Source organism: Diplotaxodon limnothrissa, linkage group LG6, assembly GCF_057381915.1.
Source record: "Diplotaxodon limnothrissa isolate DT_005_m linkage group LG6, D_limnothrissa_male_GT1.1, whole genome shotgun sequence".
NCBI classification, from domain to species: Eukaryota; Metazoa; Chordata; class Actinopteri; order Cichliformes; family Cichlidae; genus Diplotaxodon; species Diplotaxodon limnothrissa.
In genome coordinates, this window is record NC_140601.1 from 16468402 (window position 1) to 16492926 (window position 24525).

The following is a 24525-nucleotide window of genomic DNA, read 5'->3' on the forward strand; positions in this document are numbered from 1 at the left end:
AGCATGAAAGGGAAAATACAACAACTAAGACCCAGGACTGTTCAGTAACCAGAATCCTATTTTATAAGAGAATACGATGATATTGAGCAGCTGCCCTGTTCAGTTTCCAAACGTTTACAGACTGTTTTTAGAAGAAGAGGTGATGATACACAGTGGTAAACATGGCTGTGTCCTACTTTTTTGGGGTGAAATCTTGCTGCCATCAAATTCAAAATTACCTTTGCAATATCCTTTTTTTATTTTTGAATGTAATTAGATTTTTTTTTTTAAATTAAATTAACTTTCATTTAGGCTCCTGTGTGTGTGTGTGTGTGTGTGTGTGTGTGTGTGTGTGTTTAAAAACTTTAGTTTTTACTAGTTATATTTGGGTATTTAAAATAGAAATGAAAGAAACTGAACTTGATTCTTGTGTTTACAAATGTGGCAAATACCGAAATCATTACTTTTTGTTATTATTACTTTAAGTATTGGCTAGTTTTCATTTTTCATTGTAGCTGTCTCCGATCACTTTGGTTGTGTAAAGCCGGCTGCTACACATTTGCTTTCCATTCAAGCATCGCGAAAGCTTGAATTGAAATTCCGTTTGCATGTGTTTTTTTCTCATATTAGAGTGCTCCATTGGTGTTTTAAGACACTGATGACATTAAATTGTCTTAGACGGTTAAGTAAGGATTAGACCAGATAGGGATTTCTATCAAAAACGTGGATTTTGACCGTCTAAAGTGAAGTGTGGTAGTTTACAGGGAGTGCTTGAACGCATCACAAGTGCTCGCCTTTTTTGTCGCTGAAAGTAGGACCTAAACGTCTTTGACAGTTGGGAGAGGTGGCTGCAGGGGACGGGTATCAGATTGCTGATTTCCCTGGTTTTACATGGAGCACCTGTGTTTGAAACATTTAAAACTCTTTTTCTGGGAAGTCTGGAGCTTTCAGAGGAATCTGTTTCTTGAAAATGCCCAAACAAACAAAAACTCTCAGTTTGGAGATAGAACCGCGATGGAGACCTGCACTGTCCGAACCATGCCGTGCAAGGAACAGATTGTAGTTTCCGTTTGAGTCCCAAATTTTGACCGGAGCGACTATGGACAAGTTCCTCCAGATCGCTCCGCACTCCCTGGCGCTGGTGCTGTCGCGCCTTTGCAGAGGAGATGGAGAGGACTCACCGTCGCCACCGGCCTTGCTCTCAGTAAACTTAAAGCATCACTCTGGCTATGAGGTCTTCGCTAATTTCAAAGCCGTCAACATGCAGCATTTCTGGAACAAGGCGCTGACACACGCGCTGACAGAGATCTTCTTCCTGGGCTGGATAGATGAGCATGTGCTGCTGATCCAAGGGAAAGAGGTGCACCTTCAGGTCCTCAGGAACGGATGGACGAGACGGACCTTGCAACCTCCCGAGGGCTTTGACATCAAATACATAGGTGGGTAAATTGTCTAGACATGCGTGATAACAACTACAAAGCATCTTAGAAAGTTAAATGTAGCCTCAGGGTTTTCTTGTCTTCCCAGATGGATGTGTTCTAATATGGGTTGTTTGGGTTATAGAAACAAAGTACTGAGTCCTTTAGAAGTTTAAAATACCCTATTCATAGTTGGAGACAGTATTCAGCAGTAAAATAGACAAATCTTATCTCAAAGTTGTGTTAACGGAGATATTCATCAGAGTGAAAAGAACTTGCTCAGATGTCCTTATAATAATAGCCGAAGGAAGAAGAAGAAACAAAAATGTTCCCCATGTTCACCTTCTAGTGCTAGACTTCAGACTAGGCCTTTGAACTAACTGAAATTTTTCTTCTACAACATTTGTGATGATTAAATCCTGACCCATGAAGTTCAGGTGCAAACAACAACAACATTAAGCCGTACATATGTTTTTATTATAGTTTCATATGAATTCAAAGCACTCATTAAAAGAATTATCAGCTTCATTAAAAACAAAAAAACATTATAATTACTAATTATCTAGTAATGATTACTATAATTACTAGTTATCTCTGGCTCTCTTCCACAGCATGTCTTTGTCCTGTCTTCCTCCCCTAACTCCAATTATTTGTGGCTCTCTGTCGGAGCTTTCTTCCTGTTAAAAGGGAGTTTTTCCTTCCCACTGTCGTCAAAGCACTTGCTCATAGGGGTTCATATGATTGTTGGAATTTCTCCGTTTTCTTTGTGTGATTGTTGGTCTTTACCTTACAATATAAAACGCCTCGAGGCAACTATTGTTGTGATTTGGCGCTATATAAATAAAACTGAATTGAATTGAAAGCTGGATCGCTCTATTAAAATGCTGTCCACTTTATAAACTCCCTTTTTGGTGTGTCGTGTGAATCCGTTCTCATCAGCAGATCTTCTCGTCTTTTCTGGCTCTTCAGAGCTCTTCTGTGTTTTTGTTTTTCACGCTGACGTCCACACCTCTTTTTTTACGAGCTGGCAGAAACTACTGATTGGCATTTTTAGAGGTGAGAGCTCAAATATGTTCTCCTGCAGTTGAATAATTGAATAATGTGAGTCTGTGAGTAACGTTTCGACTGGCTAGTCTCAGCGAAAAAAAAGGGAGTGTAGGCATCATATCACCTTTTAACCTCAGCTGCTTCATGTCATGAGGCTTACTCATCCAGATAGCACAGACAGGATTGGAGCCCAGTTTGACTCCAGTTCAGCATTCCCACACTCTGATTCCGATTCTTCTGACAAGGCCATAACTCATATATGTGCTGAGACAGGTTGTGACGACTTGAAGTGTTGTCTAACCACTGCACCATCATACTGAGAGTTCATCATACTGGGTTTGCTCTGTGTGTGCATACGTCTGTGTTCAAATGAGACAGAGAGGCGTGCAGCTTGTCAGAGATCATCTTATTTATGTTTATTTCACAATAGAGCCAGGGTTTGAATCATCTTGTTTTATCGGTGAGCAGCATCAACCTGCAGCAGGGCAAATGCAAACAGAAAGGTCAGCAGGGTTGGGTGTGTGAAAGAAGTGAAGACTAAAAGTTTTAGTACTTGTCTTTTACTGCATAGGCTGATATCAAGAGTCTGCAATTTGAAGAATATGAGCAAAAGCATGGTTTCCAGGATTGTTTGCCGTGGACGTGGATCCTAAAAACCTAAATGTGGAGGAAATTATTGTGATTCAAATGATTGCAGCCATGACAGTTAATAACTTTGATAATGCTGACAACATTAGTGGTCATTTGAGAATAAAGTCCTGTCCATATATAAGGTAAGCAGTTGGCCACTGCTTACTCTCTGGCTGGAAGCTACTAGCCCAACAGCATCCTTTGCTCCCAGTAGTAAAAACTTAAATTCCATCCATCCATCTTCTTCTGCTTTATCCGGGGCCGGGATGCAGGGGCAGCAGCCTAAGCAGAGAAGCCCAGACCTCCCTCTCCCCAGCCACCTCCCCTAGCTTATCCAGGGGAATACCAAGGCGTTCCCAGGCCAGCCGAGAGATATAATCTCTCCAGCGTGTCCTGGGTCTGCCCCAGAGCCTCCTCCCGGTGGGACATGCCTGGAACACCTCACCCAGGAGGCGCCCAGGAGGCATCCTTGTCAGATGCCCGAACCTCCTCAGCTGGCTCCTTTCGATGTGGAGGAGCAGCGGCTCTACTCTGAGCCCCTCCCGGATGGCCGAACTTCTCACCCTATCTCTAAGGGAGAGGCCAGCTGCCCTTCGGAGGAAGCTCATTTCTGCTGCTTGTATTCGCAATCTCGTTCTTTCGGTCACTACCCACAGCTCGTGGCCATAGGTGAGGGTAGGGACGTAGATCGACCGGTAAATTGAGAGCTTTGCTTTTACACTCAGCTCTCTCTTCACCACGACGGACCGGTGCAGCTTCCGCATCACTGCGGCCGCAGCACCAATCCGTCTGTCGATCTCCGGCTCCCTTCTCCCATCACTTGCGAACAAGACCCCGAGATACTTGAACTCCTCCACGGGGCAGGAACTCATCCCCGACCTGGAGTGGGTACTCCACCCTTTTCCTTAAAAACTTAAATTGATTGCCTTAAAGTTGAGATCCGTTTGACTGCACAGTGGTATGTTTGCCATTACAACATTAAATTGACTTCACACACTCACCTACCACACTTTCACTGCTTGTTAATATGAGTACCTACTCAATCAATCACATGGCTGCAGCTCAGTTCATTTAGGCATGTAGACATGGTCAAGACGACGACCTGAGGTTCAAACTGAGCATCAGAATGTGGAAGAGAGGTGATTTAACTGACTGGTTTTTGGTTCCAGACGGACTGGTCTGACTGTTTCATTAACTGTTGATATTCTGGGATTTTCCCCCACAACCGTGTCTTGAGTTTATAGAGAATGGAAAAAAAGAAAATATTCAGTGAGCGGCACATCTCTGGATAGAAATTCCTTGTTGATGCCAAAGGTCAGACGAGAATGGCCAGAGCTGATATGAAGGCAACAGTAACTCATGCTTGTTACAACCAAGCTATGTAGACGAGCATATTCATCAAAGCTGATGAGCTACACAGCGGAAGGCCACACCTGTTCTTAGCTTAGCTTACACCTGTAAGCTAAGAACAGGAAGCTGAGGCTGGTCTGATGGGGGTCAGAATTTAGTGCAAACAACAAGAAAGCACAGATCCATCCTTCCTGGTATAGGAGGAATGGGAGATTAACAGCTGACAAATCTGGAGCGTTATTACTGAAGCAGCATTATGTTATCATGTTAAAATGAAATTTTGTAAATTGTTGCTAGACCTTTTTCTTAGGTGAATCTCTGGATTGGGTTCTTCATATCATCAAATAGCTCAGCAGATATTTTCCAGGTAGACTTTCAGGGTTATTCACTTCATCTTGCTGTTTAAACAGTTGTAGAAACACAGACCATCAAACCAAACTCTTCACTGTTAAATTTAATAAAATAAATAATTATTTTTGTCTTGAGTGACTTTACAGTGAGTGTTATCTTAACTCTGCCTTTGAGCTGCTTGAAATCAACTCTGCTGAGCTGAAAAGCTGCTAGTTCTGTTACAAAAGACGTGATAGATTGGGATTGTGTTGTTCTGTGAGAAAAGGTGGCATAGCTTGATTGATACCGGTGAAGCAAACACAGATAAGCTCTGGAATGTTTGTCTTATAGCTAATAACTCACCAGACGTTATAAATCCTGAACCAGCTGACTTTGTATGCTGTGAATCCAGATGCAAATGACTTTCTTATGTATGTAAGCTTTGTGTAGGATACATATTTTTAAAACTGAACCCCAAAAAAGACAGACTGACATCATTTAGAAGTCATCAGTTAGCTGAAGGCTGTTTTTGTTGTTCTGTTGTAGTACAGTTTAAGGGGTTGTGTTTTTGCACTTACCACCACTAGGAAACCTATTCAGTCTCTGATTTTGTGGTGTTGTGTTGAACTTGAACCATTTTGCCTCTTTTGGCCTGATTTCAGTTTATTTTTTCCAGATTGAAACACTCAATATGTGTTTCTTTACTTCTTTGTGAAGTAACAAAATGAACTATAATTGTGATATCTCAATGAAATCTTCTGATTTTCAAAAGTGAGCTGCAAGTTTTACTGACTCGTTTTCCCAGCTGTGGTGTCAGGATGTTACTTTTTGGTAGACAAGTTCTAACAAAGATCAGACAAATTTCCACCATAGGGTACTCATTAACTAGAGGTAAGTGTTGGGGGGTAATACATACACACACACACTGATATGATATTTCATTAGCATTGCTATGGAAAGAAAATTCTTCAGAAAAAAAGCTTCAGGACTTAAACTATGCAGTGAATTTTAAAAAAAAGGACTGTACTTGCACATAGTCCAGATTATCAACCAAACAGTCTGAGAATGTTTGATTGGGGCTGTGAGCCAAATAGCAGTCGGATTAATATATTTAGAGAAAAGTTGTTGTTTTTCAGCTATGTGGAAACAAAGTGTTTTTTAATAGGCGACTCAGTCTGATTAACAGAGGGACTTTGTATCCTTTAGCAGCCTACAAACAATAGACAGGGGATGGGGTGTACCCCTTAGGAAGGAAAAGTCGAGTATTTGTTCCACAAAAAAAATTCTACTCAGCTGCATTCCCAGCCACAGCACAGCTCTCCACTGGACGGAAAGGGAGGGTTTTAGGAGAGAATTGAGGGAAATGTTTGACGCAGCGGAGAGATGGGATGCTATATATCTTAATGTCAGATCAGGATGTGTTATGGTGACTGTTGTGTCAAAAAAACCCCAAAATATTAGTGTCTTAATTCGAGAGTTTGAGGGAACAAAAACATGTAATGCTACGAATGTGCCGCAGGAGGGCAGACCGCTGGGAAAATGCTTCTGCTTCTGTTTGTGAGGAAGTTGGATGTGAGTGTGTGTTGAGTGGAATCTCTCCAGGAGCATCACTGTTAGTCAGTCGACCAGTTTAGTCCAGTATGGTGGACTAATGCTATGGTGTTTGGTGCAGTGTCCTTTTGGGTTTTTTTTTTATTATCAGGTGACTATTTTTTGCAATATTTTTGTTAATGATCAACTAGTAGCAAAATTTAAAAGTAGTAGATTTGAATTTATATACAACCAAGTACAAAAAAATTAAAAAGGCAGCTGATAGTGGTTTAAAATTTGACCAAGACATCCCGTTTTCCTTACTACCTTTCTTTCCCATCTTCACCACATCAGGCTTGAGATGATCTATAAACAAATGCGTTTAATGTACAAAAATTAGTTGGCAGCATGCGTGATGATAGCGTAGATGCACCATATCGCCAAAAGTATTCGCTTATCTGCCTTCACACACATATAAACTTGTGTGAGATCCCAGTCTTAATCTATAGGAGTTAATGATGTATGCCCAACCTTTTGCAGCTGTAACAGCTTCAACTGTTCTGGAAAAGTTTTCCAAAAGACATAAGAGTGTGTTTATGGGAATCTTTGATCATTCTTCTAGAAGAGCATTTGTGAGGTCAGACGCTGATGCCGGACAAGAAGGCCTGGCTCATAGTCTCCTCTCTAATCCATTCCAAAGGTATTCTGTCAGGTTGAGGTCAGGACGCTGTGGAGGCCAGTCAAGTTCTTCCTCACCAAACTCTCTCATCCATGTCTTTATGGACCATGCTTTGCACACTGGTGCTCAGTCATGTTAGAACAGGAAGGGATAATCCCCAAACTCTTACCACATGAAGCATTAAGAGTTCCTTTCACTGGAACTAAGAAGAACTCCTGAAGAATAACCCCACATCATAATCCACCAGAATTTACACTTGTCACAGTACAGTCAGACAAATACCATTCCCAAACCCAGACTCATCCATTGGATTGCCTCAGTGGGATTTTTCACTCCAGAGACGATGTCTCCACTGCTCTAGAATCCAGTGGCGATGTGCTTTAAACCAGCGGTCCCCAACCTTTTTTGCGCCACGGACCGGTTTATGCCCGACAATATTTTTACGGACCGGCCTTTAAGGTGTCGCGGATAAATACAACAAAATAAAACTAGTACTGGTACCGAAAAAAAGAAGATTTATTCATAACACACGTGAAAAGACCCAGGAAAACAGAGTTAATGATAAAAACAATAACAAAATAACGCTGAAAACCAATAAAAACCTTGAAAACCATACATTTCACACCTGAGCCTCAACTCTCGTGGCCCGGCACCAAACGACTCACGGACCGGTACCGGTCCGAGGCCCGGGGGTTGGGGACCACTGCTTTAAACCATTGCCTCCAATGCTTTGCATTACGCTTGGTGAAAATATGTAGTCTATCTTTAAAAAGTAGGTGAACTAGCAGAAGGCAACAAACTGTGATCAGGAATGGGTCACCATCAGTCAGGATGTGTCCCAGAAGTCAAAGAATTATGATAAGTCAACGTTATGATGAGGAATGGTCTTTATAAGTACTGACTCTTAATTAAGATTAAATTGCCACTAAAAGTCTTCAAAGCATATTGTTCTTCACAAAAACTTTCGAAGATCTATTCCTGCCCTGTCAGTGCTCTAAGGTGATCACAACTTGTTGACTTCTGCTCGTCATCCTGCTTCTTAGCGATTGAGCACAGATTTTTAGTCAGATAAAGATCTGATCATTGATCCAAATTGTAATTTGACAGTTTCTTGCCTCATGGTTAGGCCTTTTTCCTTATGACATGCATAGTTCCACTATGGAACATGAAACTAATGTGCTGCGCATAGAGTTTATAGCTCTGTTATTTTTCAACCTTTCCCTTGTTGGGCTTCTACCAATTCATTGTCAAGTGTCTTAGGCTACGTCCACACGCACCTGGGTATTTTTGAAAACGCAGATTTTTCTATGCGTTTGCACCTTTCGTCCACACGTAAACTGCGTTTTCGGTCACTGAAAACGGAGATTTTTAAAAACTCCGGCCAGGGTGGATATTTTTGAAAACTCAGTTTTTACATTTACGTGTGGACGAGAAAAACGCAGAAAACGCAGCGTCAAAGGTGTGCGCCTTTTTTGACGTCACACTGTGCACCACATTATTGTTTCGGTGAAATGAATTTCTACAATACTGTTACTGTTAATTGTACTCTCTGCAGTGTTTAAATGCTTACATATACACACACAGTTACTGTCCCTCCACACATACGACTCGGTTCTGCTTCTATGCCCCATCCTTGTTTACTATTTCCCACCGAGGCTTCTAGACTTCTGATTGGCCAACATTTCTACACGGTTAGGAATATATCGCCACCTGTTGCTTTGGCATGTCCCTAGCAGCGTTTTCCTTCATTTCTGCGTTTACATGTGGACGGGATTATTTTTTAAAACGAAAACGGAAAATCTCAGTTTTCAAAAATACCCGTGTACGTGTGGACGTAGCCTTAGTTTGTGCTAACTTTGTCTTAGTAGTCTCATCTTTACATTTCCTGAGGATATCTTACAAGTATTAAAAGTTGAAATAATCAATAAAACAGTAGATTCACATATTTATGTGAATTTTTACATCATTACTACTTTCTCATGCGTGCTCCAGCCTCAAACCTTTCTAGAATTGCCCTCAGGAGATGCAAGCTTAAAGGCAAACAGCTCACTTACGACAAAGTCCATGTCATGTCTGATAAGGACAAGAGCTGATGCACACTACCTACTTTGGTGTTCTGTATTAAAAAAGGAAAACTTTAATCATTCTCTCGGGTCCAAGTCACCAATTTCAGGAGAAATTTGTGAAAACAGCTCATGATGCATGTTTTTTTCTCAGTATATGTACCCGTGTCTTATAGGCAAAGTTGAAGGATCTCCATTTTTCAGCATCACTGCAGGAGCATCGTGTGTCCGTAGAACAGGCAGTCCTTGTGCGTGCGTGTGTGTGTGTGTGGAGCCTGTCTGCTTTCTATTTTGAGTAGCTGGCTCTTTAAGAGAACAGCACTCAAAGGTAACAGCTATGAGATCATCGGCTTGCGTCGTCATGGCAACAAAGGCTGTTGCAGCACTACTGAGAAATAAAATGGCTGGCATGGTGGTGTCGCTCTCCCTCCTCCTCCTCCTCCTCACCACCCCTCCTTTGCTCTCCTCTTTCTTTTTGGTATCAGTGAACTGGAGCAGATTGGTTGTGACACCGTCCACCCCTCTGCCTGCACCCCATCCTGCCCTCACACTTTTCTGCTCCTTATTCTATCCCCCACCTCAACCGTCCATTCACACTCCACGCATGTGAGTCAGCACGAGCCGGCTTCGAGCGGAGGAGCTGTCACTTTTGGACGTTATTAGGGTGATGCTTTTGGGGTTTTTCGGTGCTCCACACAGTTAAGTTACTGAATCAACTGGTGGAAAGCGCTGATGAGAAAGACCCAAATCAGCAGGTTTAAAATGACTTCCACACTAGGTTGTGGCTTCACAGTCAGCTGAGAGACAGAAAAAAAGAAAAAAAGAGGAAGGCTGATTGTTCAAGGGGCCCCTCATCCTTCAAGAGTACAGCCAGTAATACTGAGAGGGTTGGAGAACAAGAGTAGGAAGGGAGGATGTAGAGACTGAGAGTTTTTGCAGTTCCCCTGGCTATCATCTGGATGCTGACATTTATTTATTTTTTTCTTGTATCTATTTTTCGAGCTGTTAATATTTGCTCTCCTTTCTGCCTTCTCTACGTCCCCTCTCTCTCTCTTGCTCTCTCTTGCATCCTCTCCTCTCCCCTCCCCTCAGCCTCAATCACCCAGACACAGACGCATGCATGCTCACGCAGAATCGCGCGCAGCAGGCGGATGCGCGCATACACTCTCTCTCACACACACATACACACACACACACTCACACACTCTCTCACACACACACACATACTCACACACCCTTCCTGGAGGTGCTGGGAGCAGCTGCAGCATTAGCGTTGAAAGAGATTTGCCGTTGACTGGAGTTTGCATCCCCCCCGTTAATGAATGGATGCTATGGCGATCAGCTCAGGAGCTTCTTCCGTCGGATTGCGGGATATGGTGGATATCTATTCTTGAATTTATTTATTTATTTCTATGCTCTCCATTTTTTTCTCCCCACCCTCTGCTGGTGTGCTGTTGTCGAAAGGACGATGGGGTCTTGTGCTTGATCGGATAAAGATGGAGGTGAACGTGGCGTCTCCGCTGCTTGGCATACTATTGAGGTTTCACTGCCCATTAGGGTGAATGGAGCTTTTATTTCTGTGTTTTTTGAAGCGGGCTCTTTTGTTTTACGGGGATCGGCCGAGCACTCCTGTGGTGAATTGAGCTATTGTCGAAGACTGGGCCTCTCTTAAGCTTTGAATCTTTGACCATCCATCCGTCCCCTGCCTCTCTCCCCCTGCTACCTTCTACTCGAAAGGAACAAGCAGATCCCAAAAACCTCCGCTGAAATCTTCCCTCACCGTCCTCCTTCTTTCCAATGCCCCATTTCCCTCATCTCTACCCCTGCCCCCCCACCTCTCTCCTGCTCCCTCCTCCCACATCAGAGTGGCTACGTAATGTGCCTCCCTACGCATGCAAATGGGGATGCTACGAATGGTGGCTGGGACTGATGTCGATGAAAGGGTGATGCCTCGCGCAGTCACCTGCACCTCTGCTGCCACTGCCATCAATCCAGATCAGCCTGGGAGAGCCCAGCAGCCGATGACAACCACCCACAGTGCGAACACGGTCGTTTGTAGCTTGCTCGTGGATGTAAATGAGACATGTGTATGTGTGTGAAGGAGCACACTGGTTCCTGCCATGTCTGGTGTGTGATCGCTCTAGCGGGACGTTCTTACTAATGCGGGGGAGGCACTGAGCCCGAGGTTTGTCGACCTCCCCCTGCACACACCCCCCTTCCCCCTTTCCCCTTCTCCCTCCTTCCCTCCCCCCCCCCTCCCTCCCACCCCATTCCACCCCCCTCCCTCCAACCTTATCCCGAGAAGCCCAAGGGGGGTGAAGACCACCTGGTTTAAAAAAAGAAAAAAAATACGATTTTGAAAAAAGGGGGTCACGATGAAGAAGAACCGCAGCAGCAATCTGCGGCGGGCCTGGCCCAGCTCGGAGCTCGCCGAACGCCCGCTGGAGCACAACCTCTCTCGTAGTGAGAAAGACATCCGTGTGCAGAAGCAGCATCTTCCTCCGCCTCCTCCCCCTCATTTCTCTCCATCCCCGCCAAGTTATCGTGCGCCAGGTGAGTCAGACCCTCCCACTCTCAGAAGCTCCACCCTCTCTACTCACGACTGCTCAGTCAGTAAACTTTGGTCGCTCTGAAGTAGGAGGTGTTAACAGCTCCCTTTTTTCTTTTTTTTTAGTTTTCCAGGGTGTTATCATAGAATCAATGACTTTATTTGCACTTTAACGAGTCCTGCTTTCTTTCTTAAGGTTTAGGGCTTCTTGTTTTTCATATTCTGAATTAATATTGTAGTGTTTTAGTAGATTTATACGGTGTGTCTGAATAGTCTCAGTACAAGAACAAGTTGTGCATTCTGTGGCAGATTTGTATTTTGTGTTAGATAAGATTATGTAAAGGCTTGTGGCTATCCCAGTATCAGAAATGCAATTACCGGGAATTTTTTGATCCTTTCAGTACTTCTGTTACAAACATTAGCTTGTTCCTCTGTTCTCTTTCTCTTTCTGTTTTTTTTTTTTTTTTTTTTGCTTCTTTGGTATAAGACATTATAAAAGCAAACTAGGAGGGGATTTACTTTTGTGCCGATCTTGAGCATACGTGGCTTTTCTTATGTTTACTAGAATACACGTAAAGCCTTGTACAGCCACATACAGCTTAATAGGGACTGTGATACTGAGTAGAGATAACGTCATTGTGTTGCTTAACTGACCATTCAGCTGAGCAGGCTGAGGAGGCAGAGCCCTGCACACATTTCATCCTAGGCAGAGGAACCATGGGCAGCACCAGATCTGTTTTCAAGTTGCTGAAGATGAGGAAGCACAATGCTTAATGAAAGATTAAATATAGATGCTCTGATGATGCAGTTTCTGCACCTTGTCATATGATTGTCAATCACCTGATGCAGGTCAGAGGACAGGGTCACTACAGCAGATGCCGCAGCAGTGGATTCAGTGTGTCGCTTTGCAACCTTTCAGCAGAACCAGTGTTTGCTCTTTAAAGGGCTTGAAGCTCGGGCGCCTGGTTGTAAAGATGATTTCACTACTCACTACAGCTGACGGCAAAGCTAGCTTATGGAGAATTTATCTGGGGTAGGTCATCAAAAATAGCTTTTCATTTAAATTTCAGATATGCTGATTGTCCAAGTTCCTGTTTCTGTTCGTAAAACGATGTTAATCAGATAGCTGCGCTGTGGAGATTCAGGTGATCTCATACTCCGGTCGCCGCAGCAGCAGCTGCCTCGCTTTGCTAAGCTACGAGAAACGGGAGGAGCAAGAGGCTGAGGAAGCAGAGAGGAGGGGTGGAGCCGTTACAGGCAGGCGGCATACACACTGCTGCTGTTTGACCATTACATCATAGCTTCACACGCTGCGCCTGCTGTTCATTCATGATCTAACAGTTGTGCTTTTGCCTCCTCCTCCTCCTGCAGGTGACGTGTCTCCGATCAGTATGTCACCTATCAGCCAGTCACAGTTCATCCCGCTGGGAGAGATCTTGTGCTTGGCCATCTCTGCTATGAACTCTGCCCACAAGCCTGTCAACCAGGAGGCACTGGTGGAGCACCTCACTGCCAGCTTCCCAGGTATGCCCTCGCACCTGCGTCTTAACATGGTACTGCACTCAAACATGAAGGAAAAATTGTAGAAAAAATGTTAAAAATCAAAGCCTAAAAATCTAGATTTTTTTATTCATTTATCAGATATGCATGTTGTTTATTTACCATTTATTTGTCATATCTTGGTTTTTTTGTATTTAGATGTTTTACATTTAACTAAATTCTTCAAGCAGAAGAGTCATGCTCTTTATGTTTCACATTTTATGCACGTCAAATGCAGACGCTTTGTTCAAAGAGCAACTTAAACATGCTGATATACAGTTCCTTCTTGTAATATCTCACGAGTGGTTGATATCACTGAATGGCTTCTCATGAAACTCCAGATACTTTGTGTTGATTTGTTTTCTGTATTTGTGGACTGTTTTCCCAGTTTTTAGCTTTACAAATACAATCATATTTAACATTAATAGCTGGACTTCTATCTAGAATCAATATTCTACTATATTTACTACTGACGAATATCACTTGCATGTTTTTACAGTTAATATTTATCTTTATCTCCTGAGACAACAACAGGTTCTAAGCCTGACACAACTCTGTAATTGCCTGCATACAGTATTAAAATAAAATGGATCAGTTTTTGTATAAATATGATAAATTTAACACAAAATCATCCTCCATTTGGATTTATTCAATATAATTAATACACGGTTTGAACAGTATTGGCCAGTCAGTTTGTCCAGTTACGTTTAAATCCTCTGAAAATGGGAAACTGTGTATAAAAATGGCTATAAATCTTGAACAGTTAAAAATTTTAAACTCAAAGCATGCACTTTGATAACATCCTGATTATTTGATTTGGAATCCACTATAGTGGTGTACAGAAGAAACAATAACAACAAATGTATGATTTTCCGAAACATTATGGCCCTAGCAGCATCTTACTTTCATATTTAACATTGTAAAACTCGTGCAAGAGAATTCAATTTTATGAAACTAGAGTGTTTATTGAACAAGTACAAATTCAAAACAAAAAAGAAAAGACATTAAATCAGTAATATCACTTTGCATATGTGAGTTTTAAATTTAGCTATATCCAGCATTTTTATACAGCCGTTTCCTCACAATAGCTCTGCATGTGTTTTGACTGGTAGAGGTCTCAAACTGTGATCATTGTGTAGCCTGTTGTCATTCACAGATATACTTGCATATGTTTCCTTGCTGTAAAGCAGTTAAAATAAATAGTCGCATCATTTCTGTGTTAAAAACTATAACTGATATAATGTCAATACATTATATGAATGTCTATATAAAGGTTATGAGTGAAGTGAACAGCTTTTGATGATAACTGGGTATTTATTAAAGGGTCAGTCCATGTCAGATCATCACATGCCACCCAGCTGAATATGTCAGATATGCCTGAAAATGTCACACAATGCCTATATTTTACAAGGTGATATAAGATGTGAGTGATTATCCCAATCACTTGATGCATGTGGATGTGATATTAACAGAAACTTACTCTTTCTGAAAAAGGTGTTCATATCTGGAGGATATGATACTAAAGGTTGATGAAAATGAATTTTCCCCATATTTAAGTTGGAACTATTCACCTGTTTTGGACTGTTTTAACCTCCTAAGACCCGAACTCTTTAATGGCATGCATTTTTAATTTCTCTTTGATATTTGGGCTGATTGGGACCTGATGAATGTAAAAACAAAGAATTACCAGATTTTTTTTTTTTTACCTAATTTTTGTTTCTGAGAAAAATGAGAGCTACATATGAGGATATTCATTTGAAATTTCGATAGAACAGTAGCAGCATAATGTCCTGGTTATCAGGCCCTTGTAGAGCAAAATTGAGTATTTTGGTCTAAATAACCCAAAATGTGATGTCCATCTACAGGGAGTGCAGAATTATTAGGCAAATGAGTATTTTGTCCACATCATCCTCTTCATGCATGTTGTCTTACTCCAAGCTTTATAGGCTCGAAAGCCTACTACCAATTAAGCATATTAGGTGATGTGCATCTCTGTAATGAGAAGGGGTGTGGTCTAATGACATCAACACCCTATATCAGGTGTGCATAATTATTAGGCAACGTCCTTTCCTTTGGCAAAATGGGTCAAAAGAAGGACTTGACAGGCTCAGAAAAGTCAAAAATAGTGAGATATCTTGCAGAGGGATGCAGCAGTCTCAAAATTGCAAAGCTTTGAAGCATGATCATCGAATATAATGTGCCTTGTGTTTAATAAGGTTTAAACAAAATATTGCTCCTTTCCTGCAAAATTGTGGTTTCTGCAGGTCTCCAAATATGCTGCCAGAGATTACACATCCAAATTATTAGTGACATCAGACATTGATCATGTTTGCTTGTTTTTTAAATTAGGAATTGAATGGAATAGCCCAAAAAACAAATCTTTTCGGAAACTAAACGTGCATTGAATCCAGACTAGAAATTCTCACAGTTTATCTGGAGTTTGTGTGGAGACACTGGCACACATGGCAACAATAATTTGCACATTTGTGAAGGCAACATTAAAACCTGAACAACATTTTCAGGTTTTGGGGACAGCATGTGCTGCTATCCAGATGGCTTCTAATGGAGGGCTTTGCTTATTTCAGCAAGATAATACCAAAGAACATTCTGTACGTATTACAGCAACATGGCTCAGGAGTAATAGAGTCTAAGTGCTAACTTGGCCTGCATGTTGTCTCAGACTTGTCATCCATTGAAACCATGTACTGTATTGTGAAAAAAAGCATACTGCAAAACATGCATCAAGTTTCTGAACAGCAAGAATGGGAAATGCAAGCTAAACACCAATTAGCTGTAAAACACTCTTTTTATTTAAAGTCAAAACCCCTTCATTCTCACGGCATGGTCATGTTTAACCTAGAAAACACAAATTTATTTGGGATTATCAGGGAATTAAATAGATTACATTTAAAATTAAAATACTGGATCTGTTTTTGTGGTAAACTTTCACCTGTGGTGAACCATCAACAAACCAGAATCCAAAAAAATCCTGAACTACATTCACCAAACATAAGAAGCACACTAAAGATGGCATATGAGTAAAAAGTGAGACTACTACTACATTGTCCTTTAACACAGGGTATTTAATAGCCTGGATTTGATTACAGTTGCAGCTGGAAAAAAAATCCCTTGGTTAAGACTGTTCAATTGGGTAACTTTTTGCATATAAAGAGGGAAATTCACTTTGAGCAGCGTGTCATGAAAAGGTGAGGCAATGCAACACGTGTTAAATAAAAGTTTAAAAAAATAAGTAAATTCAAGACATTGCTGATATCATCCCCTTTTCCACTTCTTTCTAAGTCTTAGTCTCTAAGTTTTTTACATTCCACTTTCTTTGCCTGCAACAAATGTTACCTACATGCCTGTATTTGAAGTGAACTTCAGGAATTTGAAGCTCTTAAAATAAAGCTGTGACTCAAATAATTTTTCATCTGTTTTCTGCAGGTGTGCCTACACCCAGCTCAGAGGTTTTGCGACATACCCTAAACATGCTGGTGCGAGAGAGGAAGATCTACCCAACTCCAGAGGGCTACTTCATTGTCACTCCCCAGACCTACTTTATCACTCCTTCTCTCATCAGAACAAACAACAAGTGGTATCACCTGGATGATCGACTGCAAGAGCGTCCACAGCAGCAGCAGCAACAACAACAACAACAACAACAACAGCCACAGCAACAACCTCAGCATTGTGCTACACCTCAGTCTGGCAATGCCACACCATCCACGCCTGGCTGTCTGAGGGAGAGGCCTCCTCGCAAGAATAACAATGATTCGTACAATTCCTATCGCGAAGACCCGTCCAAACATCACCCCCCTGCACTCCCGAGCAAGTCACCAAAGGAGCACAGGGGAGATTCCTATCAAAGTAAGCCACCCAAGGATCACAGCGGCGGGGATCCTCCGCCGAGTGCGTCAGCCAAGGAGCACCGAGGTGAGCCGCCATCGTACCCCCATCCCCCGGCTCCCACCTCTCCCCCTGCCCAGCAATCGCCGTCTCAAGATCCAGCTGATAAGGGCAAAAGCATCACTTCTTTCCCCTATAAAACTGACACTCTGACCAAAAAGAAAGAAGGTAGTGGTGGGGGCGGCGGAAGCGGCGAGAAGCAATCCAAAAGGTTTGGACTCAGGCTCTTCAGGCTGAGTTTTAAGAAGGACAAAATGAGGCAGCTGGCAACCTTCTCAGCCCAGTTCCCTCCGGAGGAGTGGCCGCTTCGTGACGAGGATGTGCCAACCACACCCATCCCCCGCGAAGTGGAGATGGAGATCATTCGCAGAATCAACCCCGACCTAACGGTGGAGAATGTTGCGAGGCACACGGCTGTGATGAAGAGGTTAGAGGAAGAGCGCACGCAGAAGAACAAAGCGGGGTCTTCAGCCCAGCACAGCGCACGCAGCAGGAGGGGCAGAGGCCACCGGAGGGCTCCACATGGTAAGTCCCGCTCTCATAGCAAACCGCGGACCTCCAGGGGAGACCCATCTGAGGGTTCAAACTGGGATCTTGTGTTCATGGAAAGGGATTACCGCTTCTTTAGCCACTCGTTAGTTCGCTCACCCCGAGAGGCTATGTACACCTTGGAGCGCAGGCGAAGTGGCGGCGCGACATACCTGGTCCACAGCAACCCCAACATCACTGAGTCATACTGCCCTGTTACCCCTGAGTGGGATGTGTCTGGGGAGCTAGCTAAGAGACGGACAGAGATGCCCTTCCCCGAGCCTTCACGTGGAACATGCCAGTCCAGAGTGCAAAGGAGTCACAGTCACAATCAGGACAGGAAGTCTCGTCACGAGAGGTCAGATCAGGCGAAAGAACGATCTCGGTCCATGGACAATTCTCTAAAAGGCCCGTCACTGGGTGCACCAGAAGACTTTGAACCAAGTCTGGAGGAGCGTAGTCATTACTACACTGATGATGGCACCCTGCGGGCCACGCAGAAGTCCTCCCATTACGCAAGGATCATGTTCTCTGCTGCTAAGTTCCACTCTGATTTCAATGTGCCTGATTTGGGGAAAGGGAGTTTGGATGAGTCAAGGATCCGGAGTACAATGGAGAGGAACAAAAGCAGAGACAGCCTGCCAACGTACAATGAGCTAATGGGACTTTCTTCTAAGCCCTCAACAGATGAGTACTTCCAGTGCAATACGTCAAATGAAACAATCTTAACTGCCCCTTCGCCTCAGGCAAAATCAGAATATGACACATTAACCTCATCAGGGGGACTCCGAAAGGGCTCTCCGGCTGACCGCCAAACGCCTCACCTCACCTCTCCTCACACGATGGAGTACAAAGAGGACTTGTCGGCAGCAAAAGGACAGAACGGCTCAACGCGACTGACGCCAAGCCAGACGCCGGAGCCGGCGCAAAATGCCCGTTTGACGCCACACCAACACAATGTCGATCCCGGAGGGGGAGGAGGTGGTATGGTGATCAAGAGGAAAGAAATCTTCAGCAAGGACACTTTGTTCAAACCTCCACACAATGCCTTGTCCAGCGGCTACGTGGACAGCAGCTACACCAAGTCTGGCACATTGCGGAAAGCCTCACATGCCAAATCAACAGAGGCCCTAGACAATCCTGAGCCCCAGCAGCCTTCCAATTCAGCGACTTCCTCAGCGTCACCTGCAGTTTTACAGGGCTGCTTAGAGCCAACAGTCCCCTCCGCCTCCTTTGACTATTATAATGTATCCGACGACGAGGAAGAGCCAGAGGAGGACTCGCACAAAGAGTTGGCTTCGGCAGAGGACAACAAAGACCACGGGGAAGGGGGTGGTAATGGTGGAGGCAGTGGTGGTGGTGGGGAGGGAACCATGCAGTGGCTCCTGGAACGGGAGAAGGACCACGATCTGCAGCGAAAACTGGAGACCAATCTGACTTTACTCAGCCCCAAGGAGACAGAGAATAGCAGCAGCCAGAAGTCAGCCCACTCTGCCCGTTTGGACAGCATGGACAGCAGCAGTGTCACGGTGGACAGTGGATTCAACTCCCCCAGGTATGTGCTAAAGTAGAGCTGGGCGATATGAGATTTTTTCATATCACAATATGTTTTTTTCATTTCAGGCGATAACGATATCTATCACGATATGAGCCAAATAACTATATTTGTAAGATTTAAATGTGCCGTTGCTCACAAGTAAAATGTGAAATAATCAGCAGCTTGTTTTTATTTAAATATTTATTTCCCATAATAAGTTCAACAGGGTAGATGTACTTAAGGAACATGAGACTTTTTCAGATAAATAAAGGCAAATATTGCAAACTACACAAAAGGCAGCCGCTAAAGCGTTTAAGTTTCAAAATAGAACAAACGAAACAGACTACTAAATTGTCAATTCCACTTAGAAACAAAATATTAATTCTAAAAATAAATCTTAGTTTGTTTTACAGAAGAACAGACAAAACTGACTAACTTTTGTCAATATCAAATAAACTGAGAACTAAAAGGAAATTCTCAATCTCTCCTTGTTGTATAGCTGAGCTTTTCAAACAGTTTTAACAGTTACTTTAGTCTGACAAAAGCCGAATGACGAATTAGCGCTTCCAGTCAGAGACTGAGGCTACGTCCACACGTACACGGGTGTTTTTGAAAATGGAGATTTTCCGTTTTCGTTTTAAAAAATAATCCCGTCTACACATAAAGGCAGAAATGAAGGAAAACGCTGCTATGAACATGCCAAAGCAGCAGGTGGCGCTAGATTCCTAACCGTGCAGAAATGTTGGCCAATCAGAAGTCTAGAAGCCTCGGTGGGAAAAAGTAAACAAAGCTGGGGCATAGAAGCAGAACCGAGTCGTATGTGTGGACGGACAGTAACTGTGTGTATATGTAAGCATTTAAACACTGCAGAGTAGAATTAACAGTAACAGTATTGTAGAAATTCATTTCACCGAAACAATAACGTGGCGCACAGTGTGACGCATGCACCAGTTTATTGTATTTCCAGACTTGCTTTCGGCACATTTACAGTGCACGCTACTCTGTTTTTTGTCAGACTTGAAATAGCCGAAATACCTTCACCCTACGGAACTTCTATGGCTCTTCCGTTTGACAATCTCTCCGGCATTGGAACCATCATCTGTTTTCTCTTCGGTCACGCTCGGTTGATTTTTCTAGTCAGCACACTCATTTCCTCCATTACGCGCTGGTTCCATTACCCGCTGGCTGCTTCCCAAACAAACACACGTGCGGCGTGGCACTTGTGCTGTACGTAACAAGTCACGCAACGTGACGCTGCGGCTGTGATTGGTTCGGCTCTGCGCTACTTGATTTGGATTGGCTGACCCTTTTTTCTTTTTTTTTTTTTTTAAGAGGACAAGAGCGGCGAGGTCTATCGCGATAGCTTAATTTCTCTATCGAGTAAAAGTTATATCGCGATACATATCGTTATCGTTCTATCGCCCAGCTCTATGCTAAAGTAAACTGCGTATGACATAAAAGTGCAACTTAGAGTGCGGTTAGGATGCTGAGGTAGAGCACACGAGGGCCTGAATATTTCCTCTAAAACAGATGTCGTGGTTATGTGTAGTTTGTTGAAATGAATAAAGCTTCTTGCACCCAGACCTTAGTGAAAGATGTCATGGGTCAATATGAAGGCTCCAAGACCAAAGAATACTTAATTATAATTGATCTTTTATCCCGTCGTCAACCTTCCTGGTTATGAATCTATTCACTGTAGCTGGCTAACAATCAACTCATCTGAGACTACTCATATCAGTGTCGTGTTACACTGTTTGCTTATCACTAGGCTGAAAAAATATGAGCTTTCAGCTTTGGCAATAGTCCTGTAAAGGTTCTGTATGTATGTCAAAGTCCATCCATTGAAGATGCTGGTTTGTGCTCATCCACCGATGTGCTTATTTAGCTGCTGACTGCTTTGTTTAAAGCAACAATGAGGTTTGTGCATGTGTAAATAGGGTGTGAACATCCTCACAGTTATTCTTTTCAATAAATAGATGAAAGTGTGCAAAATGGCACGCATTAACATCAGATTCTTGATGGTGAGCAATAAACCAGTCTCTGCCTATCAAACTTCTATTTTTTTGGTCTTACAGGATCTGCACAGTTTTCAGTTTAAACACACACGTACTCGGTGGATGACACTGAGTTGTAGGAGGGTTGTGTCATCATACACAGTATGAGCTTAGATGGGCGTAACTACTGTGATGTCACTGTCGGCATCTGGCATGGTTGGAAAAGACAAAAACAAATGTGAAGAGGATGAGCGGGTCTGAGTGTGAAACTGCACACTCATTGATTTATGCCTTGTGATTGACAATTTATTAGCTAATGACTGTGTGGTTTCATACCATGGGAAATCTTACCACAGATGATCAGGATTTATAGCAGGAAATATACCTTATTTTTTCTTTTTTTTAATTCAGTATAACCCAAAATGAGTGATCAAGCCCATACAATCAGACTTCTACAGCACCAGTCTTTTTGACACCACAGCCCTCTGCTGGCCTTCAGACAGAATGCAGGGTTAAGGCACCTCTGCTTTGGCTTTATTGCTCAAACCTGGAAGCTACAGCTATGTTTGCAGTGGTCATTACTTTTTGGAGAAGGTAATCTAAAAAGGACTGTATAATATACTATATGGACAAAAGCACTGAGCCGCCTACATAGTGCATTTTGCGAAGCTCCTGGTGTACAGTATTTGTGCTGATGTTAATGCCAGAGGAGGTTTGGAGCTCTGTAGCTATTCGGTCAACTGAGTATTGGCAACATTTAAGCGCTACTGATTTGGTTCTTTATAGCGAAGTTGCTTTAGTTCCTAAACGCTTCCACTTTCCAATATTGCCACTTACATCTGATTGCGGAATCACTGGGAGGGTGGAAACTCCACAAACTGACTTGATGCAGCATAGCATCCCATTACAGTACCACGCTCAAACTCACTGAGAAACATTTCTGAAAGAACAAGCCTTTCTTCCAGAAATGTTTGTAAAGTCAGACTGCATGGCTAGGTGCTTGATTTTATGCACATGTAGCAATGGGACTAAAAACACTTGAATTCAAAGATTAAACAGCGTATCCCAATACTTTTGTCCATCATGTAACCAGAGATGGGCGTTGCTGTAATCTGATTACTTTTTTCAAGTAACGATTAAAGTAAGAGATTAATATTGCAAAAAAAGTCATTTGATTACTGCTGCTTTCCCATAGCCATGCTGCGTTACTGCGTTACTAAACCGTGATTTTGTTTGTGAGAGTGTCGCGTGTCAATGGTGTAAGCGCGCGCGACGTCTGTGGCAGCAACAGACGTGTGCAGATCAACATTGGATAACATGGAGGGCGGGAGAGAGTACGACCATGCAGCATTTAAAGCTTGGAAGTACTTACATTACTTTTGAGTTTGATTCCATAAAAAGTGACAAAAACATTAGCGTCCGCTGTAAACTGCATGGAAACAAAACGTCTTTCTACAGCGAAAACTTAACCTTCAAATCTGAGCAAGTACCTAGCACGCTGCCACAGGAATGTGAAATTCACAGAGAAACCCCCGGATCCTTCCACTGACATGACCTAATTAGTTTTTAAAATAAGTAATCAGTAAAATAACTGGATTACTTTTTTGGACAAATCGACAGTAATTAGTAACAATTACTATTTTCAAGTAACTTGACCAACACTGGTTTTAACTGTAACAAACTTAACTTTGAAAAATACCCAAAAGTAAACAGCGGTACATAAACGAATCATACAAAGCTATTCCAACTCCATATTTTACTGGTTGCAAGCATCTGTTTTACAAGCCATTTCTGTTTCTTTGAGTCAAATATGAAGCAAGATTAATGTGTGAGAATCATGTGTGAACCAGTTCTGGATAAACTGACAGACAGTACAGGGGTGTATATCTTCCAGAAGCTTCTAGAAGGCATGCATGCTCTCATTTAATATTATCAAAAAGTAAAAATTCAAACCTAAAGCAATCGATGCTGGGCAAGCTCCAAAAAATGTTGGATGCTACACTTGGTAAAATAGAACATCTGCCATTAAACCTGCCTTACTATTATAAATCTTTGCTTTTCAAACTCACTGGCACTTACAGTACTACTTCGCATTTTGTAAATGTCTCTAGTTGGTAAAAGAGAATGATGGTAGATGTTTTCACACACTGATGATCATGTGTAAAATGGAATCGCCACTGTAATACATTTTTAAATTTTGCTGTGTATTTAGTGTTGATACAAATACGAATATTTATTTATAAACTAATAAATATCCTGTATTTTGGAACTTAACATTGGGCTTAAAGATACAAGAAAGTAATTAGCATAATCGACATGTGGCAGATCTAATTGTTAACACTTGACTTACATTACCTTTTTGTTTAATAGCGTGATAATTTTGTCAGTAACCTATCATCTTTTTTCCCCTCAGCATTCGAAGTCTGCTTTAAAATGGTATCAAAAGTATTTCAGTGGGTTTCCAATATGTTTTTTTTTTTTAAACAAACTCAATTTATGTAACTCAATTTTCGTAACAAAAAAACTGCATGTCATGTTGTCTTTGTCGTGCAGGACACGTGAAAGCCTTGCATCCAACACATCCAGCATAGTGGAAAGCAATAGACGGCAAAATCCAGCGCTGAGCCCCGGCCACATTGGCACCAGTAGTATCGGACTGCCATTCAGCTTTCGCACCATCCCAGAGCCCCCCACCACACAGCCTGAGAAACTCCAGAAGTCATCGAACTGCCTGGCCTCCATCACCAGCGTCTGACAGGCAGCACAGACTGAGACCATAACGGTGGTGGAGGAGAGAGGAAAGTGGGGTGCTTCACCAGTTTTTTTCCACCCACGCTTTCCTCAACCAACACACACACATAAACACTCACACGCGTACATCTTCAGACTCCTGAGAATCCATTTACTGGGACTGTTATAAAAACAGGCATGGCTTCAATAGACTGTTCCCACAGCTTCAAGAACTTAACTGCAAAAAACAGAAGAAAAACTACAGAATATCCAGACAACTGTAGGTGAAGGAACCTACCTGAAGTACTTTGATTTTGGTGACATGGACTCTAGTTTGGCTTATATCAAGATTCTTGACTATTGGTATTGGAAAGTAGTAGACTATAGGATTCAAGTTACATTTGGAAATATCAAGGAAAAAAAACAACTTTTTATATTGCTTAACAATACATGTCCAATTAAATGTTCTCCTTCCTGAAATAGTTCTTCAGGACGATTTAATGTATCAGCACAATGTCAAGATAATAAAAGTTGATCCTGAGAACAACAAATGAAAGATATTAACACATAAATCAGCTCAGATTTGTGTACCGCAATGCAAATTATGTATGTATACTCGATACTTTTGATATCCTAATTATTATAATGGTGGTATTAAAGATGCTATGTGACCAAAAATGATGTTTGGGTAAAATTAGCTGCACCTCACCGCCTACA

General features: G+C 42.4%; 1 protein-coding gene across 1 annotated transcript; it reads left to right on the forward strand.

Annotated features, from left to right (window-relative positions):
• Nucleotides 1-835: 835 nt before the first annotated feature.
• Nucleotides 836-24110, forward strand: stox2a (storkhead box 2a). Its single transcript, XM_085355770.1, has 4 exons — nucleotides 836-1418; nucleotides 12946-13098; nucleotides 16558-19102; nucleotides 23632-24110. The coding sequence occupies exons 1-4, from the start codon at nucleotides 1079-1081 to the stop codon at nucleotides 23831-23833; spliced, it is 3240 nt and encodes a 1079-aa protein (XP_085211896.1). The 5' UTR covers nucleotides 836-1078; the 3' UTR covers nucleotides 23834-24110.
• Nucleotides 24111-24525: the final 415 nt, after the last annotated feature.

Bases quoted from the DNA above. Each gene is read 5' to 3' on its own strand.
- stox2a (XM_085355770.1), top strand. From the start codon at position 1,079: ATGGACAAGTTCCTCCAGATCGCTCCGCACTCCCTGGCGCTGGTGCTG. The intron at 1,419-12,945 runs GTGGGTAAATTG...CTCCTCCTGCAG, and splicing joins CTTTGACATCAAATACATAG to GTGACGTGTCTCCGATCAGT. The intron at 13,099-16,557 runs GTATGCCCTCGC...TGTTTTCTGCAG, and splicing joins CCTCACTGCCAGCTTCCCAG to GTGTGCCTACACCCAGCTCA.